This window comes from Euwallacea fornicatus, chromosome 36, assembly GCF_040115645.1.
Source record: "Euwallacea fornicatus isolate EFF26 chromosome 36, ASM4011564v1, whole genome shotgun sequence".
NCBI lineage: Eukaryota > Metazoa > Arthropoda > Insecta > Coleoptera > Curculionidae > Euwallacea > Euwallacea fornicatus.
In genome coordinates, this window is record NC_089576.1 from 1,246,518 (window position 1) to 1,268,030 (window position 21,513).

Below are 21,513 nucleotides of genomic sequence, written 5' to 3' on the forward strand. Positions count from 1 at the left end.
TCGATAATGGAGAAAATGGGGTCCTTAATAATACAGAACAAATTTCAACAACATATAACTATCGCGTTTGGAGCTTGTTTAAGTTCCATGATGTTTCCACAGGAATTTTGTAAGTTGCCAAACGCTCAAATAAGGCAGAGTCGTAACGTGCGTTTATGAAGTCCAAATATTGATTGAAATTAAGCACTTTACACGTCACTTATATGGGTTGTAATCTGATCGCTGGATGGGATATTGGCACCGTGTAGCATACGGGAAAATCGTCAATTTTCGCAGCACATTTTTCGCGCACCATCGCGTGAAACTGAAAGGAAACCCGTTCGAGATGCCTCCACGAAAAACTTTTATTTAAACAGCTTATCTACGTATACACGAAAAATCTCTATCGGAAAATCGACGGCACGTTGCCGATCTTGTTTTGCTTATGAAATCGGCTTTTGTGCTCTGCGAAATGTATCATGAAAAGATGCGAAGAAGCGAAAAAAAAAAAAAATGATAAGCAAATTGTTTCTTTTTGGATAGTGAGGAATGGAAATGCGTGGGAGGGTTTAACTAGCATCTACACTGACTATCAAAAAAACCGCAACACCAAGGAGAACACGTCTCAAATTCTGGCATTACGTTGGGTCGGGTGATAGACAAAAACGATCAAAATATCAAAAGAAAATTATTGTGAATAAGTGAAAAAATTTAATAATAATTTAATAGTCAGTGGTATCTCCTCATAAATTAATACATTCCTGTAAGCGACGTGGCATGCTCAAAAATTAAATTGTCGATATCTTCCTGTGGTATTGTACCCCGGGCAATCTGCACCTGCTCGCGGAGTTCATCTATGGTCTCTGGAGGGCGAGCTAAACGTTGAAGTCTCCGACCCATTACATGCTCTATTGGGGACAAATCTGGAGAGCGAGCTGGCCAAGGCAAAGTATCCAAATTTTCAGTTTCCAAATACCTCAAAGTATCGTTGGCTACGTGTGGTTGCGCATTATCCTGTTGAAACATGCTTCCAGGATGGTCGTGCATGTATGGTACAAGAACCGGTTCTAAGACACTATTAACGTACCTCTGAGCATTTAATCTATCATAAATGAAGTCAAGAGGAGACCAACTACCATACCGGATGGCTCCCCAAACCATGACTCCTGGTGTTAAACCAGAACGACACCTTTCCAAAAAGTCCAAATTTAATCGCTCTCCTCTGCGCCTTCTAACACGTAACCGTCCATCAGATCGCCATAAACAAAATCGGCTCTCATCACTGGACACGATTCTTCTCCACTCATCCGCCCATTGCACTCTCGGACGACACCACTCCAGTCGGGCCACCCTGTGGTTTCGTGATAATGGAAGCCGACGCATAGGACGATATGAATTTAGTCCAAGACTTAGAATTCTGCGATACATGGTACTAAGGGAGACCCTTCGATTTAGGGTGGCTACCCAAGAGAAGGAATTGTTTGAAACGGGGGCCTGTCGCTGAACCACGAAGTCGCCGGTCTTCGCGTCATTCTTGGACTGCCATGATGACGATTTACTGACCCTTCGTTAGACCAAGCTCTTAGCACTGTTGATGCGTTTCGATCCAATCTACGTGCAATTTCGCGGAAAGGTGAACCTGCCTCGTGCATACCAACAATCTTCCCCTTTCAAAGGGAGTTAACTGCCGGTAAACTGCATTTTGGCGTGCACGAGGCATTTTGCACTACCACACATTCAATATGGTACTAACGGTAGTACCTTTATCGCTATCCACCAGTAAAAAAAAATGCAAAAAGAACGATCGTCACAGATAAAAAATAAACAAAAACTTCATATCGCATTATAATACAAACTTGAAATTTTTATCATTTTTTCTCTTTACAAGTCTAAAATCATACTAAAAATTCAAATACATACAGTGCGTTCTTCTTGGTGTTGCGGCTTTTTTGAAAGTCAGTGTACTTTCTGGATTTACAACAAAACGTTTCTGGTAAACGCTCGGTATAGAGTTTAATTAAATTTAAGATTTTTTCCAAACCGTCAAAATTTACAGATAGAGAAGCAACATTGAACTTAACACACCGCCATGAACTTAGACCGAATTCTGCAGTTATAGACTGAACCTTTTGATCAAACTCATTTCCAACGATCGAAAGCGAATATTCTTGAAATGAGTTTCAGTCTCTATTAGAAAAACATAGCAAATCGGACTTATCCTCTCATGATATTCGATTAAAACCTGTAAGAACTCGTTTGCCAAACTGTTACATACAGGAACCGGCGAAAAGTAGGCACCACATGGGATTTGTCCTTATTTGAATTTATCGGACAATTTTGCTTTTCGTAAAAGTGTGTACATTCCTGGAAACTCAAAATAGTTTATGAAATTTGTATATCTCATTTCATATGGGAGAGATTCGAAAATGATCAAAATGGCTCATGAGGAAAGTACCTTTGTGATTAATTTAGAGCAGACATGTGTTATGAAAAGTTGTTTGAAACTATAAGGTAATCGCAACGATGAATTTTCAAATTTCTCTCTTGTAAAACGTTTTTTCGGAATGTTTTACGATTTACCGTGTACAGAAAATAAAAATAAAATTATTTAATATTACAGTTCAGTTTTAGATAAGTTTAAAAAATACAAATGAATGAAAAAAAATGAATTTCATTGAATGAACGAATTTTATCAAGTATAAAATTTTCTGCTAAATTAAAATAAAAAATGATTCCACATGGTGCGCACTTTCTGCTAGTCACTGTGTATCTATCACAACTGATCTATGTTAAGTCGAACGGAAGAATATTCCGCATAAATTTCAACAAACTTGATTAAATTTAATTAAATTTAACGGAATTTCGCAACGAATTTAATTAAACTCTCTTAAAAAAAAATGTCAACAAATTTTGAGAGTTCGTATTAAATTTAATGAAAGCCCATATCTTCGTAGAATTCTATCACTTTAACCGAATTTTGCATAGAATGAAACCAGTATTAATTGCGACCAATGACCCCAAAGGAATTTCGCCTGCATTTTATGGTTTTAGATCAAATTTTATTAAATTGACTTACGAACATGTGAAATCAATTTCAGCCCGACATAATCAATGTTTCGTGCATAGTAAAAAGTAATTTGTGGAGTTAGGCCAGTATTTGTGAAAGTACACAGTCATGTTAGCAACTACAACCACAATAAAACCGTTTAGGGTGAAATTGTTAATTTGCCGTTAACGTTAAGTTTAACTAAACTCTGAAGTTGGCGTGCGAAGGTATTCAACAGACCCTGTTTGGATTTACCGGAATTAAACTAGGTCGAATTAAATTTAACTCAATTCCTTATAAATTTCAACGATCCTGAAATGATTCGAACTCAATTTCATATTTACAGGTTGAATTTAGTTAAATTTCTTCGCGCCAATTTGAAATTCCCCGAACTAAATTTAATTACGTTCACAACCTGCAGACGTTTTTGATCATTCTGAGTGCAATCCCAGATTATATAGATGAAGTTCTGTTGAAATTAAACTTGATTTATCCGTTCATGTTTGTTTTTTTTTCCATAAATCGCGATATTTAATAATCAACTTGTTTATTACCAAGATTGAAATTGCGTGCAATTAAATTTAAAAGGCTTTTACAGGTAAATCGAAATCACCTCTGTGTTCATTCAATGTGGAGTTTTATCAAATTGGTAGTCAATTTCCACAAACCTCAACAAAATTTGACTAAAATATATTTAATTAAGAAGACTGAATTTAATTAAATTCTCGGCCCTGGAATAATTTTTAATCAAATATATAATAATTTAAACAAATTAAAAGCCGATTCGTCCCCCCAGGTTTGATCCATACTACAAATGCGTTGATAAAAATTTTTCAAATGGACCAAAATTAAGCAGATTTTAGTCGAATTTGAGAATCTCAAGCGATATAAGTAGCTTGAATTTAACTCTGAAATCATTTAATACGGAGTTAGATCCAATTGCCGAAAATCTGCGCAAACCTTAATGAGTTTGAACTCGGGTTCTGAATCATAAAAATAGGGCTGAGGAAACCCTGTTAACAAAACACCTACGGGGATTTCGCCTTTCGTATACAGTATCGGACAAAATTAGAGCAACTTTAGAAATTTAATTTTGAATTGACATTGTTTCGTTAAAAATAAGATTTGTTATTATCAGTAATACGTTTACAGCCTATTAGAATTTACACCTGAGACTCAATGTTAAAAAAGCACATTTTAGAGGAGGAGGAAATAGAAAACCTTTTACCACCACAATTGGAGGGAGAAAATTAAAGCAACTTAAAAATTATTTGAATTAATATTATATTTAGAACAATTTTTTGCTTATTACCATTAATATTTAGTCCAATACCCCTTCTGGTTTTGAAGAACCAGCTCACACCTTTCTGGCATTGAAGAAATTAAATTCGAAGTGACGTCAGGATCAATACCCCCCCTCGCCAAATTTTAGTGTACGATTAAAATATTTGCAAAATTTAGCAATTTTAATATGTTATTCAAGTTTTTTCGGTTTAATACTTCGTTTACACACTTTTAAGAAAAATATCTAATGCCCATCACTTATTTGCGTATTAATCTTTGACGATTCAAATGAGAATTCGATTAATAAATAAACAATAACAGATTCCTGGCCAAATTAAAGTGTACATCGCATATTTTATATGTAAACATGAGATTATTTTTTAAATCAATCTAGTTCTTTCCTTTTATGTGAAAAGAACAAATTAAAAATGTATTTTCTCGATTTGATCACTAGAGCTAAAAAAGATGTTGAGCGTGGTATGAGTTATCGTGCTGTTGCTGAAAAATTTCATCTGTCTCATTCTACAGTTGCAAAAACGTATAAAACGCATTACAATCGAGTGAAATAGAAGAGAGGACCCAAATCAAAGTTTAACATGCGAAGCCAAGCGCGTACAAGAGAAATTCGCTGGTTAGTAGGAGAAGCGGAGCTGGTGACTTCTCGGAAATTAAAAGAAAACTTGCAATTGGTCGTATCTGCAAGAACCTTAAGGAGAACTTCTCCTCAAATGGGTGTTAAATGGAAAAAAGTTCTCAAACAAATTCCTCTCACCAAAGCCCACCGTGAGTTTCGAGTGGCAAAAGCTCGAGAGTGGTTATCTTTAGGGGACTTTATCTGGACAAAGACAGTATTCACCGATGAGAAAGAGATTCTCAAAGGATGGTCCTGATAATGAGTATAGTTACATGAAAGATAGATCAACAACATCGTTTCATCGCCCAAAACGCCAAATGAGAGGTGGAGGGGTGATGATTTGGGGAGCGATAACTGCTTCAGGGCATTTTCTGCTGGAAAGAATCTCTGGAAGAATCAATAGCCAAGGTTATTTAACTCTTTTACGGGGGAAAGTTTATCCGTGGATGGCATCATTGTTTCCAGATGGAGATTTTTACTTTTTACAGGACAACGCACCCGTTCACTCTTCCAGAGTCACAAAAGCAGGGTTATCACAAATGGGATTGAAGGGTTTTGATTGGCCGGCGCGCTCTCCAGACTTGAACCCAATAGAAAATTATTGGCAAGCACTCTCTGGGGAAGTGTACAAAAAAGGAGCACACATCTCTGACTCGGAACTATGGGAAGAAATTTTAAAAGCAGCGCAGAAAGTTAAAATAAACAAACTTAACCTTTTGAAAACTTTGTGTTGTTCTGTGAACCGTAGATTGTTGAAAGTTATCGAATCTAAAGGAGACTCAATTAATTACTGATTTGTTTTAAAAATTCATGAAATTGGATATTTTTTAATTTGAAAAAAATCCATATTTTGTTGCTGTACGCTTTAATTTGGCCAACTATCACTTTCTATGTCAGTAAAATGTATGACCGTTTAGTTAATAAAGAAATAAAATAATTAACGAATCAAATTTTTGTTTCCGTCCTTAATATAGAAATTATACAGCAGTAACCGTCTCATTTTTCTATTTCTTTTTGTAAAGAAATCAGCTGTACACTTAAATTTGACCAGGAGTGTAGACTTCCAGGCGTTCTCTATTTCTTCAAATAAATTATCCCGATTGGTGATATTTTTTCCTCGGATTTTGTCACCTACGATCTCCCAAAAGTTCTCAATGGGATCTAAGTCCGGAGATTGGGCTGGCCATTTCATTGCCTCGACTTTCTTCTCCACGAACCAAGCTTTTACTATTTTCGCAACATGCTTAGGATCGTCGTCGTGCTGGTAGACAAACTTAAGGGGCATTTCCCATTCGGCATATGGATACATAGCATTCTCTAGTATATAATGATACTTAAATCTATCCATTTTGTCCTTAATCCGACGAAGTGGACCAGTTCCGTAAGCAGAGAAACAACCCCAAACCATAACATTTCCTCTTCCGTGTTTAATGGTAGTTCCTACGTACTTTGGATTAAGTCTTTGGCCATTTGGGCGACGTACCCATTGAGCTCCATCACTTCCATAGATGCGAAACTTGGATTCGTCGGAAAAGAATACTTTCTTTTACTGTTGAGGAGGCCAATCTCGGTGGTAGGTGGCGAACAACATCCTGGCCTCTCTATTTTCTAGTGAAAGATGTGGTTTTTTGGCAGGTTTCCTTCCTTTTAAACCGCCTTCTGTCCGTCGACGTTGAACTGTTCTGGAAGAAACACTAACTTCTCCTGCTTTTGCACTAACCTGGCGAGCTGACATTTCAGGATTTTCTTTACTTAGCCTCATAAGACGCCTGTCTAACTTCTCTGCCGTTTTTCCTTGCCGACCACCTCGTTTTAAATTCGTTACGTCACCACGGTCAGTGAATCTCCTGATAGTTTTCGATAGAACATCTTTTTTCATGCCAAAAACTTCCGATGTAAGTTTTGGCGATTTCCCACTCTTATGTTCACTAATAATTTTTTGTTTTAGATCGACTGGATAGTGAACACCACGAGGCATAGTCGTAGATGTTCGTTGTTTAAAAGACCACGGGAAAGTCAGAAATACAAAATGTTTAAACATTGGTTGCTCTCATTTTGTCGCAAGGAATTTTAGATTAAAAGAATTTTTTTATTTTTTTATTCCCAATAACAATTTAAACTGTTTATAGCAATTTTATTTCACACTCACTACCTTAAGCTGAATATTTATGATAAAATATTTCATGATTTTTTAGAGAACTTAAATTTATAAGAATATTTGAAAAGTTGCTCTAATTTCGTCCGATGCTGTACGTATAGAGCTAGTATAGTATAGTATAGAGCTACCAATTCGGATCTTTCGATGTTCTCAATGTTTTTAGTACTTCCAAGCTAATTTGGTTTTATGATTGTGTACGGTTTACCATACCTAAAAGAAAACAATTAATGTATACGTTTAATTGTCTGGCATATAAACAGAGACTTTGTTGTGTTTATTTTTCGTCATATCCGGGCAGGAATGGGGAATAATGTCTAAGACTTTCTGGGTACCGGGCGTTTAATTAAGTTCCCCGAACATGGGCTTATGGAGCTTCATATATCTTAGAGGTTTATTTGGATTTCAGAACAGAGCGGGGAAATTGACATTGTAACATTGTTAAACTGTAAAGAGTGGAAGGGGAAGAAAGCGCTGTTAAATTGGAGAGAAGTTATAAAGTTTTCATTGGGTTGAAACCGCCATGAAGAAGCGTAAACTTTGTAAGACAATTTAATAAACCTAAATTATTTATGGAAAAATTCGAAAGCGTCATCTCTTGCTGGATTATTGGGTGCAATAACGAAATAAGATAAACACCGAGGCATAATCTCCAGAACAAACATCTTAAAATTAGAATCCGGATGTCAGGCAGGATTTTATGCAGTGAAAATATACATACAGTGGTGGCCATAGAAATAGCACCACTACTGGTTCAATTTTAAATATGGAGAAAAGTTTATTGAAAGTTACTCTATCTCCTTCGAAATACGGTTCTAAATTTCTACAAGGTTGGTAATTATGTGTGTCAATAGAAACCAGGGGAATTACCTTATACTAGAATTGTACTTCCCCCGTTTCGTTCAGACAGTCAAAACTAAGGTGGTCATAATAATAGGACCAGTGTATTAAAAGCTCGTTATTTTTTTAATAACTTTCATAATTCCTCATTCATTAGAATAGCAATTGAAAGGTAAGTCTGATTAATTATTTCGAAGCATTTTGATGCATTTTACTAATTAATACACAAACAGATGGGGCGTAGAAACCACTGTTCTTTGACTGATAGAATTAGAATACGAACACTTAGAGATGAGGGCAATTGCCTGCGTCAAATTTCTCAAAAACTAGGAAGATCGAAAACGTTAATAATAAATGCCCTCAAACACGAAGAACAACAAGAAAATCGCGGTCGTAAGAGGAAAACAACCATTTTGACCGACCGCCGAATAAAGCGAGAATCCCAAAAAAACCCTTTTTTAAGTTCCGAAGAACTTCAAAAGGACCTAAAATTGGAAATAAGTTCCAGAACTATCCGAAGACGATTGCAGGGAGTTCATTTACATGGCCGAGTGGTTCGGAAGGTTCCGTTGTTATCAAAAACAAACAAATTAAAGAGAATAAAATGTGCAAAAAATCATCTTCGCTTTGAAAACGACGATGATAACATGAAATTGTGGAAAAATGTTCTTTTTTCACATGAAACAAAATTTAATTTGTTTGGTTCGGATGGTGGACGGTACGTGAGGCGGCCACCAAAACAGGAATTGCTTCCAAAACATACTCTAAAAACCCTTAAACATGAAGGTGGTAATATAAAATTGTGGGGTTGCTTCTCTTGGTTCGGTGTTGGTCCTATTTATTGGATAAAAGGAATCCTGAACCAAGAGGAATACCTTAAAATAATGAAAAATGTTATGCTATCATACGCTTCGGAAGAAATGCTATTAATTTGGAAATATCACCAAGATAATGATCCGAAACATACGGCTAGGCGAGTGAAACAATTTTTTCAAAATGAAGCAATTTTTGTTGTGCCGTGGCCTTCACAATCGCCGGATCCGAATCCCATCGAAAATCTTTGGGCACACCTTAAGGCTGCTGTGAGGAGTCATCAGGTCAAAAATAAAGAAGAACTGTGGTCCGTAGTCCAGCGGGAATGGGAAGCTATTCCTGTTGAGCTCTGCCAGAGTTTAATAAGATCAATGCCTAAAAGATTAAAGGCAGTGATTGCCCAAAAGGGAGAAGCAACAAAATGTTAAACATTAGGCCATATTCAATTGCTAATTTCGTTTTTTTCTTTTTTTTTTGATAATGTTTTTCCGGTCCTATTTTGTGACCACATATTTATTTTGTTTTTATTGTTTTATTGAAGACTTTTATTTATTTTTCGTTAAATTATATTTTTGTATATTGTTTTCTTTATTATTAAATGTATTCTAGTTTTTTTTGTTCTAATTTTTTATCTCTTTACTGATAAAAATAAAAAATTGAAATTTTTACAGTGGTCTTATTTTTATGGCCACCAGTGTATGTTGTGCTATTTACGTGAGTTTTACATTCTTCTATTTCGGTGGTTGGTACCCCCACGTTACGCGGTTTTTACGCAGAAATTACAAGAGTAACAGTGACAAGGTAGTAATTTTGCCTTTTCTCATACATTTGGAGAAACCTCTCTCCACCAATGAATTATTAACGAATCGCTAAATCAATATTGTAACGTGGGAAAGAGTCAAAACTGTAATCCGGAGTGTAATATATTGCGGCCTGCCATTGTGCCATTTCGGAAGGGCTTTATTATTTACTGCGGAAGACTAAAGACTCTAAGGGATTTATCCACAGATGGATAGCGGCATCAGTTTCGCACAAATAATGGCGAAATATCAAGATGCCTCCATCTCTTAAATAATTACTCTTTTTTAATCTTTTTTTTTTTGTGAACTCTGTATATTCCAGGGAAAGTATCAACTTTCGCTCTTAAAGTATTTAGATTTTCCTAATGTCGAAGCAAGAAAGGAACGGATCGATATGCGATAAACAACCTGCCACTCCAATTTAATTATTTACTCAACTAGCCCGTTATGCGGATAACCAGACTATAAAATAAAAAGTCAATAAATAACGATTTTCCAATTTATGTTTGATGTTAATTTCAGAATTAATTCCCGAAAAGTATCATAATATTTGGACGAAAATATGAAGTTTAGATGGGGGAGATTAAAACGTTATTAACAAGGGAAATCATGTGTTTAGTTAGATCAATGAATCAGGAATATTCGACCTCGATTTGGGAGTTTAAAGACCGAATCATCAATCTCCATTAATGGCGATTATCGATATTTCGCGCTTGGTCATGTTATTAACGATGAAGTAATATAGGGTAGGTACATTCTTGTTCATACAGAAGTTGGTTCAAAAGTACACTGAGGAATTCAATTTCAATGCCAAGACAACGTTTTCATTTTGTGCTTACCAAAACTTAGGGTTCCAGGTGGCGTAGGGAACCACAAGAAACTATCGAATTCTGCAGTGCGGCAATTGTGCTTTTTCGCAAAAGTTTTCTAACGACACTCTAAAAGCAGTTCAAAACGTATTTTAGCAAATGCGTAAGGAACGATTGCCGTCGCAACTTCGGAAGTTACGTGTTAATCTCAAAATTTACAATTTAAGTTTGTTGTGTTAAAACGTCCACAAGCAAAAATGCCGGCACCTGGGGTGTATAAGTCTGACCATAACAACCGGAGCAGATTTGAAATATTCACGATTTCCAAACAAACGCATCAGTTCATAACTTTTTCACGCTTGGAGAGCCAGAGAGGGTAAATTTCATTTGGATGTTTCCTTGAATAGTTCATATTAATCGGTCCTTCGTGGATTTCGTTGTTTTTGCGTCTGGAAAGAGGGTTATATCTCTTACTTTCTTATCCCAATTATCTCGTGTCCCAAAGGTACGGACACCGACGCAACAAGGATCTCCTTTTATTTTGATATAGAGCTGAATAGATCTCTCGAGGATGGAACGTACCAGGCACTTGTTTTATTTTGACAAATAAATTGGACCTTTTTATTGCTCGTCCCTTAACCTTGTAAGGCTCGGCATCTACCTCAGTGATAGTGGAATTGCTCATTAAAATTAACCAATGCCAGGTTTTGTAACGTTATCTCAACCATTTGGACATACAAATGTAAACAATAGACGAGAGAAAACGATCTATATTACGTAAAACGAGGACACTCAACTTTGTTCTATTTCCGACTTCCTCGTCGATATTTTATAGCGTCTTTTATTACAATATGTGGCACCGAAGTTTGGATTCGGGAATACCGACTTCGTGTTTAATATCGAAGAAAATCCAGGAAAAGCTTCCAGCAAAAACCGAAAAATGGGAGATAATAAAAGGCGAAACAAAACAAATCTTTATTGACCCGACCCAAATTTTCTATATGGAATATTGATGAAAACCTGAAAACTCTCAATATTCCACATATATGTAGGTAGGTACCTGAAAACATGCTCCATGCGAGATCAATCCTACCTATTGGTTAAACTGGAAGTCGTTGGTGGCGCCGTCATCGCCAGAGCTTTGTATCGCGCCTGCTCGTCGGTGGGCAACACTATGTCAACGGAGCGCGATCGTAACGCCACATTAGGACCCACCGGTACTTCCAAACTCATTCCCGAATGTTGCAATTCTTCGGTTTTCTTTTCGGGTACCTTGGAAAAACATGAGTCCACAGAGGCTGCTCTATCACGTTTTAAGTCTGGTACCTGAAAAAATCAATGGAAAGCCTAGAATAAGTATCAAAATTTATTTTTACCGTATCGAATCAGGGGTTTAAATTACTTCTGGACCCTTCACCACATTATCAAGATTGGCAGTGAATTTGGAAGATCATACTTAATATTGAGAAATATGTGATTCACAATATTTCCTGCAAATTTTTGTTTCATCGTTGGTGCATACACATATTATCAGGAAAAGCCGTGAAGCTTGGTAAAATAAGGGACAAATTGTAATGCTTTTTTATTCCCCAAATTGCAAGTGACACATTTTTTTCGATAACTATTTCCTTCAGTAAGTATGATGCGTTTGATTGAACTTGGAGAACAGAATAAACTAATACACATATGCTCATAGAAGAAATATTATATCTACCTAATACGTGAAAAAAGGACGTTCGATGGCAGATCGAAATACACTTCGCGTCGTTTAGGAAAAATAAACTTCTCGCGATTCTTACGTAAATTATTAGTGATTCACAAAATTGAAAATTACTATTATGATTTTGGCCAGTTTGTCCTTCGCCATATTGTCACGATTAGCAGTTAAGCTTGACAAGATTTATTGTTTTAACTCACCGAATTAAAAATTGAAAATATTTCTACTACTAGTGTTCTCGCCATATTGAAAAGATAAAAATGGAATTGGCGACTATTTTGATTCGCCACGTTAAAAATATTTTTTTACGACTGGTTAATTCACCACATTATCAAGATTGACAGTGAATCTTCATAAAGGTATCATTATTATCTTTAATAATCGATTCCTCTGGCATACCGTCAAGATTAGGAAAGATCGAAAGTAAAATTTTCTACTCAAACACATTTCTGAGCAGAAAACAGCCGCCTACATGATTCAATATATCGTCATTGACATTTGTATATTTGCGAAACTCCTTATTTCCATCGCAAACTATGTACTATATTTTCATGAATAATTTATCTGTCTTTTGAACAGTTCCGCGCGAAAAACTGGTTTCTTTATCCTTTTAGTCCTCAATATTTGGTAGAATTTCTTTTTATGAGCAAAGAAAGCCAACCGCTAATGCCAAGTTTAATTAATGTGAGATATGTGAGCATTATACAGAAATAAATTAGATGGCAAGGGACTAGGAGCCTATATCCAGCCTAATAATCCCAAATTCCATATATTGACTGGACCTGCGTCGGGCAATTTATAATTCCGAGATATTTAGGTTTATAGATGCAAAACAATTTACTGGGAAGAAACGCGGTCCGTGCTCGTGGGTCTGTAAACAAGATTTAGCTCTCATAAATTGTTGCTACAGTAAAATCACGTGGAGGAGGGAAAATCCACGCGGGAATTCTTAATGAAACAGTTCATTGGATCGGATTAATTAATAAAGGCATTTTAGTCATTGATGGGCAAACCGATTTGCTTTCAGCTAATTAAAATTGGTCATCGGAAAGAGCTTTTTCTCGAACCAAGTCATATTGGAAACTGCATCATTTAAGATCCAAGTTTATAAATACTTGATGCGCACCATTACGTTCTCTTAACTAACTTTTTGCGGAGTGAAATTTGAAGACTCTTCCGTTATGAAGAAACGAAACGAGTATTTTTAAGATTTTAATTATTTTCAGATTTTAAAATTAAGACATTTTTATCGACAAAATTAAACTCGCCAACAAATATTATTATTACGACAAAATTCGAGGATTAACGCAATTCTTAGCGTTTAGACTTATACAATCGAAGCTAACATTGTAGAAACCCCTAGTGATGTAACTATACCTAATTAACGCAAGAGGAGCACCACTTGATCGTTAAGCCTTAATCAACCCCTAGAAATCCCTAGCTGCCTAAATCCTCGTTTCTATGACAATTTCATGTCAATTCCGGTTAATTCGCAATGACATGTTTACTTGGATCGGGGAAATTAAATGAAATGTATGCCGCAACATCAACGTTTTATGTAACGTTACCAAAAAGTTAATTTCCATAGAGACTAAACCACCAGGGTTAGAGATCGTGGACTAGTGATATGGTCTCCATGAAAATTATGTTGTAGACGAGTTTGTCAGTACTTTCATCTACTAGCCCTTGAAGCGCTTACTTGCAGATAGATGTCGCTCACTACTAGGCCGGGAATGGTGGTATGGGGCATGTCTCCTTCGGATTGTGCCCCCTCTGAAGTGCCCTCCGAATACGCCTCCGAGGGGGCATCTGACATATTTTCCAGGGAAGTCCCTGTAGGTTCGGCGAAAAAAGCTTCTTGCCGATGAATTGATTTACGTCTGGAACAAGGAAATTACCTATACCTTCTTGGTGTTCAAATTAATTAGTCTCAAATAAAAGAACGAATACGATTTTGCAGCAACAGGAAGAGGATAAAGTTTTATATCAGCACGCAGAAAGTAATAAACGAAGTTGAGACGCCTTATAAAAAGTTTCTTAGTTGTTATTACAATGTTGTACGTGTTAACGTTGCAATTCCAGCTGATACAGGCATAATGGCTGATAATGGCTGTTTAAAAAATGGAGCGCTGGTATGTCCATGTTGCTCCTTCTAAACGGCGAAGAATGAGGTTTGCGAATTTGAAAAGTACACGGTCCTCAAGAACAACCTCCAAATGTTAAGACCGACTTCTGCGATGTTAATAATTATGCGTCTTCTTGATGGTATTTCTGATTTACCAAATTTCAGTAGAAAAATCGCGGAATTTTCGTAAATTTAACTAGTCACTTTGATATTTCAGAGAGATTTTTTTAAAAACATATTTAAACAGTTAACAGCCACATCATTAAATATGGTTTTTGATATAAAATCATATTACTAGTTAATAAAAATTAACTGGAAACTAACTTAAATGGATCGAGTGGAGCCAAGAAAGTCTCCCTCTCGCCATACAATTTTCACCTCCACATCACCATTATCTGACTTACCTTGATTGTGTCGGCGTTAACGGCGCCTCCGACTCCGGCTCCGGAGGAAAAAACTCTATCACAGGCGAAGAGGGAATCGGCGGTGGTGACGAAATAGTCTGAGATGGCAACAATGTAACTGTCAACACAAACTCGGGAGGATCAACGCTGTTTTCCCTGCTGTTGTCCGTGCCCTTGCTGTAGTCCGCACTATTTTCCCGGCTGTAATCGGTCGTAGTGTCCAGACTACAGTTTGTGGTGTTCCTGCTGTATTCCGTGGTAGTATCCCTGCTGTTGTTGATTTCGTCATCGTCGTCGGAATCCTCATCATCGTCGCTGGACGAGTCGGACAGACAGGGGAGCCATTCCGGAGGACCTGGTGGCAGCTCTTCGGGGGGATGTAGTCGCTCGTGTTCCTCTTTACAAATACAGTGTATGCATATCTGAAATAAATATGAAAGATAAATAATCCCGCTTCTATGCGAGGACACGTTCAGAAACCGGCAAATGATTGCAGACAATAACCCTAATTCCGAAGTTCTGCCTCCATAAGCTTAAATTTATAATAAGGAAGTATTACGCGTGAGAGGTCCCCGTGCGATGTTTTCAGAACGTATAAATTTGAGGGGTGACTGAACGACTTTTTAAGCTAGAACAGAGACCGTTACCTGAATTCCCTTTCCGGTTTTTATCTCGAAAATACGAGTTAGTCTGGCGAAGTCCTAACACTCACTAGATATCGAAATATCACGCTGGGCACAAATGAGCGGAGAGGCGAACTAACAATTGATGTCTGTATTATTGTTTAGGTCTTAGTGAATGAACGGCCTTAAATCAATATGAAATACAGAGGGAGGATCGATGGACGCAGAATTAAGCCTCAACTTACAGTTCCTTTGCCGCCGGATGACCTCCGTCTTTGGAACCTCCTGCTGGGCACCTCAAGAAAATTCCCCGACTCCTCAGACCCCCCCGAATCCACGCTGCGTGACCGCTGGTCAATATGCGGCACCCCCAGGAAGCCTTGAGACTCTCCTGCGCACCCTGCATCTTGTAGACGTTTCGTCTCCAGTTGGATTTCGTCAAATGAGGCGGACCGGATCTTAAACAAAACAAAAAAAAAATTATTTGTGAAATAATTTGAAATTTCTATTTTATATCATCTTTATAACGCTGTAGTCCTCTGCATGACGCATGTCATCCCACAGGATTTTAAAACAAAGGAAACCGAACGCGTGGGTTTACCTTAACATGACGAAAAGGGACAAAATTGAACGGAGATAGACAAACATCCTACAGGTTCGATATGGGGATCCATGTGGTCGGCAACTTAGTTCTTTGTCTTGTCCTTTGTTAACTGGGGACTTTGATTAGACACAAACAAATTTAGATGCAAAATGTAATTTTTTGTTCGTCCCACTTTTTGGTTTTTGCACATTTAGGAGTTGGAAATCGCGACTTCAAATCTAGCAACGAAATTTTTACCTGTTTAGGTACTTCCAGACTGCTTTGCATCTTCATTTCAGCCCCCGTAGGTGTTCGAGACCGTTTGAATGTCGTGCGCAAGCGTTGCATGGTAGTAGCTGCCAGAAGCCCTTCAAAGGGCTACTGCTGGTGATTCTGGAACTGGATTTTTTTTGTTATTACATTTAATTGAAAATCTAAAATAATATTTTCAGATTATTAATCGCCCCCGCGTTTCGCTTTGTAATCGCTAGATAGCGCGAGGAACAACGCATTTCATATTTCACAGTGCCTTCCCGTAGATGGTGCCACTTTGGCGATAAAACTGTATTTTTTAAACAGTTAATTGCTGTGACTGAAGGTTCAATTCTCGCTATCTAAAGGGCAATTTTCAAAGGTTTTAATGCAAGTACTTTCATCTAAAAGGAAAAATCGCCAATCCTATTACCGACTTTTAAGTTTTTTTCGGTCTTATTTTGAAACCTGCCGTGTGAAAAGCGGACGGATAACGACTACGAGGCAATCAAGTTTTATTTCGTTTACACTTCAGCTTTGTAGGAAATAAATGAGCCAACTTTTGAGAGCCTGCGACAGTTCACGGCTTTTTCGGACAGGAAATAAACCATCTACTAAAAAGATGGTCGGTCTTTTTGCGCCACTTCAAAATCGCCTTAATTGTTCATTCAACGCCCCGTTTCTGTGCCTCATTAATAGTTTAGGATTTACGAACATTTGACTTTTTTTGTTTGCCGCGGAAAAACAGGCTTTTCCTCTCTGGAACTGCGCACGTGTGTTCGGGTTTTTCAATTAAAATCTTTGCTGCCATTTATTATTTTTTTTTCCATGTACGGGCCGAAAACTATTAATTACACAAAACGAAATTCGTTTTAATACACAACGACCAGTTCGTTATTAAATGTTTATTTCATTATTTACATTGCACCACGCGAGTTTCCGTTGTTAAAACATAAATAACATATTTCACATTGTTCTAAACTAATTTTGCGCTTTTGCGCTCCTTGTCACCATTCAAAGAACTGGAAAAAGGAGCAAATTTAAGACAACCGCATTCCTTCCACGGCGAACAGAGTCGCTAATGAATGCCTGACGGCATGATGGATGATCGTGCAAAAAGGAACGACTATAAAGCCCATGAAAACAGGGCAAAGACGACGTATAAGAAATAACACAGAAGGGAGACCGCTGCGACGATATTAACGCCAAAGAAGTGCTGCGCCATTAGAAATATGCCGAAATCAAGCCCGCAAATTAATTGACCTATCCAGAATTTCGATTGACCTTTATCAGCTGACTTTCAGCCGATCGAAATTGATCCCTGATGATAGTCAGTCAACCCGGTTTATCGACGATCAACTAACAGGAATTAATTCGATCCAGATATGGTTTTTCCAGCAAGGTTTGATGTTAAATTACCATTTCTGAAGATCGCATCTACGGTGGCCCACACCGAAGCGGATTAAGAGCTCCAATTCACACTTTCTAAATTAAAACAATTATCTTCGAAGTATTGAAGAAAAATTTTAGTCCTAAAGGAAGTTTTAGTGGCAAAATGCAAACAGGCTGCGGTATGGTCCAGAAATTTTCCCACTAAAGTTAGGGTAAACAGAGCAAAATCCTCTGTTTTAGACGTTATCAAAACTTGGGCTACTTGCAATCCTGTATGAAAGGGTTCAGTGATGTTTAATAATTCAAACGGCTGTGGCGTAAGTTAATTAATGTAAGTTTTAATTAGTTCTGTAAACAAATTAATAGCCAATTTGATGCTAGGCAAAACGAACAGGAAATTTTTCATTATTGAACAGTTTCTGCGATATCCTTTTCGTGCCGTTCGGAAGTTATAAATTAACCTATCTACACCCTTATAAATTTTTTAAAAACGTTTTGCATGAGCAAGACAGAGACTGCTACGCTCCTCGTGCACGTCTGACGGAGCGATCTATATAATCTCAGGAATGACGCATCACGAAACGTACTCCAGAGTACATCTCGGTAACAAGTAGTGGAAATTTATGACAGACAAAGATGAAATATGCTGAATGACGAAAGTACAGAAGTGAAGTTTCCACATTCACCAATAACAGCTGCCGATGTTTCCGTTCACATGCTTATGTTACCTTCGCATTAGTCGCATCGCACTATTTCGTGAGCTAGAATGTGCGAGGAGTTTTTGCAACGCTATATCCGACAAAACGTCATATCTCGCAGGGTGCACTTAACCAAAACAAAGATTTAAGCTAATCACGGAGATAACGGAAGGGGCACAAATTTATTTATAAGTTTGTGGAGTAAAAAGTTGGAAATTGGAGTAAAGGGTGTCAGCTTATATTCGACAAGGGCTGAAAATGAAAGTCAGGAGCCACAGGAAGAATTTTTAGAGATGCTCCTTTTTCAGCACTTTCTAGAAGCTTTCCTTGGAGGTTATTTGGCATTCCAGAAATGTCTCAGAGAGTTTTACTTTTTTCTGACAAAATTCCTCAATTCAATATAATTCGACTCGACACGACCACAAAAGGTGACGAAACTGAATCCACCTGACATGGGATAGCTACCGCCAACGGAGCCTTTGATGATTTTCAGGCATAATTACTGTGTGTACTGCGTTTTGACAACAAATTTGATGTTTCTGGTGATTTTCACCCAGAAAATTTTATAGGATTGGAAAAGTACCGATGGCACAGCAGTTCTCATGAAAATATTTGGTCAAATAGCGTCCAGGAAAAATGAATGCAAATTTTCGGTTTTTCCTGATATTTTCAGAGCTGCGCAAAACCTGTATAACGTGGTCCTGCAGTATAAAAATACGTTTTTCTTCCAGCTGACAAAGAAACTTTTTATCACCGGTTAAAAGAAGTAACATTTTTCGTAACTAATTGGGAAAAGTAGATCCATTCGAAACTTCAAAGAAACCAAAAAGTGTCATTTTAAATATCAAATTAAAAAAAAACTTCGTCGGTTTTGGTTTTTCCGCAAACGAAATTGATGATTTTCAAAGAATTTAGGGAATTTCTTTGAAGGCTGTACCGATTGTTAATATATTAATGATAAACTTGCAGGATTTTGCGAGAAGTTTTAGCAAGATTACCCCACAAAACAGGTTCTGTTATAACTTTCCCAGCTGTATTTAATTAAAATGAAGTTTAAAGTTAATAATGAATATAACGAAAGGGGCAGAAATTAATTTATAAGTTGGTAAAGTAAAAAATTAGAACAAGGATGTCAGCACGTGTCCGAGAAAACTTGAAATAATCTTGGAAAGAAACTGTGTACCTCCCACAAGTTCGGTAACCTTTTGACCTATTTATACCGAGTAATCTTATGCACGGGATCGAAGGTAACGCGGTCCTGAATATTAATAAAATGGTCCAGGAATTAATGATTACGAAGGCCGTATTGACCGAGTTAAGAAACCGGAACAAATGGAATTTAGCTTACTCACGATATTAGAGAAATACAGTCAACGGCAAAAGTGGGTGCACACCATAGAAATTGAAAGAATAATGTATTTAAGATAAACTAAATAATGAAAAAGATTTTATAAACATTAAATATAGGTACATACATGGTTACATAAAAACATGGTAATAATTGTAATTACCTAAATGGATTACAAATCGATTCATAGATGATTGCCTTATAACAGAGCTTTAAAATAGAGGCAAAAGTCAGTACACAATATTACAAATCGGTGTGTTCCAATGCATTTTATTAACATTAACGATAAAAATTAATACTTTGTTGGTCCACCATTGGCCTTGATGATAGCTCTTAATCGATTGGGCATAGGATTAATTAAATTTTGTGTAAAAGTAGGCAAAATTGCATCCCATGCTTCAAGCAGTGCAGTTTTGAGAGAAGTTGCGCCTGTAATTTGTTTAGAACGCACCTTCCTGTCCAATATTTCCCACAGATTCTCAATGGGATTGAGATCTGGAGACTGGGGTGGAGCATGGAGTTGTTTTGGAACGTTGTATAACAACCATTCCTTGACCACATGGGCAGTGTGCTTGGGGTCATTATCTTGCTGAAATACCCATGACCCCTGTAAACCCAATTTGACAATACTGGGCTGTAAATTATTAGGTGTATACCTATGACTCCGCGTTTTTATTTCTAGTTCTATTTTCCTTGAAAAAATATTTTTTTATTTAAGGAATTTTATTTCATTTTTTGCTCCGTTTCTATTTATATATGATAATTGCTATATGACCTTTTAAAACTTTTCAATTAAGGTTTAAATATGTCCAATTTTGTGCCGAATAAACATCATCTGCGGGAAGCTTTGCTCTTCCTTTTCCATCTCAAGAAAAACGCCACTGCCGCTCACCAAATGCTCGTTGAGGCTTGTGGCAATGATGCTGCATCTATAAGAGCTTGCCAACAGTGGTTTCAGCGCTTCAAATCAGGTGATTTCGACCTCGACGACAAGGAGCGTGGTAAGCCATCGAAAAAATTTGAAGACGAAGAATTGCAGGCTTCGTTGGACGAAGACGCCGCGCAAACGCGAGAACAGCTCGCATCTTCCCTTGACGTCGCGCAGAAAACGCTTTCGGTTCGTCTTCGCGCCATGGGAAAAATTCAAAAGGAAGGAAAATTGATGCCTTATGAATTGACGGAAAGGAACAAAGAGCAACGAAAAACGACGTGTGAGATCTTGCTCGAACGTTTTCAAAGAAAGTCTACATCGTATCGTGACTGGAGATGAAAAATGGCTTTACTTCGACAATCCAAAGAGGAAAAAATCATGGATGAGCCAACAACTTCGACCGCAAAGCCAAATATCCACGGGAAGAAGGTATTGCTCTGCACTTGGTGGGACCAGCGCAGCATACTGTATTACGAGCTTCTCCAACCTGGCGAAACAGTCACTGCCAATCGTCACGTCCAACAACTAGTGCAGTTGCGTAATCAACTCGCAGTAAAGAGGCCAGAATGGGCGGATCGACACGACAAAGTCATACTGCTTCATGACAACGCAAGGCCTCATGTCGCTCAACCAGTCAAGAACACCTTGAAGGATTTCAAATGGGAAGTCTTACCGCACCCGCCATACTCGCCAGATGTCGCCCCGTCGGATTATCACCTTCTCCGTTCGATGGCTCACGGTTTGGCAGAGCAGCGCTTCCAGAATCGCCAAGAAGTCCAAGAATGGCTTGATGAATGGATCGCTTCAAAACCGACGAATTTTTTTTACGATGAAATCCATAAGCTGCCTAATCTCGGGGAAAATGTTGTCATTGACGATGGAAATTATTTTTAATAAACATTGTTAATAAATTTATACAGTTTCAAGCAGTTGAAAATGCGTAAAAAAACGCGGAGTCATAGGCATACACCTAACAGCTTTTAGGATATTCATATATATTGTTTCATCCATTATTTTGTCAATAAAAACCAACTGTCCCACACCAGAGGCTGCCGTTGCGCCCCAAACCATTACGGAACC

At 37.5% G+C, this 21,513-nt stretch overlaps 1 protein-coding gene across 10 annotated transcripts in view; it reads right to left on the reverse strand.

The window, feature by feature from the left end:
* rdgA (retinal degeneration A) overlaps positions 1-21,513 on the reverse strand; it is a 110,424-nt gene that overhangs the window by 25,259 nt on the left and 63,652 nt on the right. For 9 of the 10 annotated variants that reach the window (XM_066300355.1, XM_066300359.1, XM_066300358.1 and 6 more), the window contains 5 exons: positions 16,071-16,211; positions 15,475-15,687; positions 14,607-15,028; positions 13,777-13,957; positions 11,454-11,686 (listed from right to left, as the gene is read on the reverse strand). In XM_066300355.1, coding sequence (XP_066156452.1) covers positions 11,454-11,686; positions 13,777-13,957; positions 14,607-15,028; positions 15,475-15,687; positions 16,071-16,160 — 1,139 coding nt within the window. In that variant the 5' untranslated portion in view covers positions 16,161-16,211. The remainder of the gene's footprint in view (positions 1-11,453; positions 11,687-13,776; positions 13,958-14,606; positions 15,029-15,474; positions 15,688-16,070; positions 16,212-21,513) is intronic. The other variant, XM_066300356.1, reaches the window with a different exon arrangement.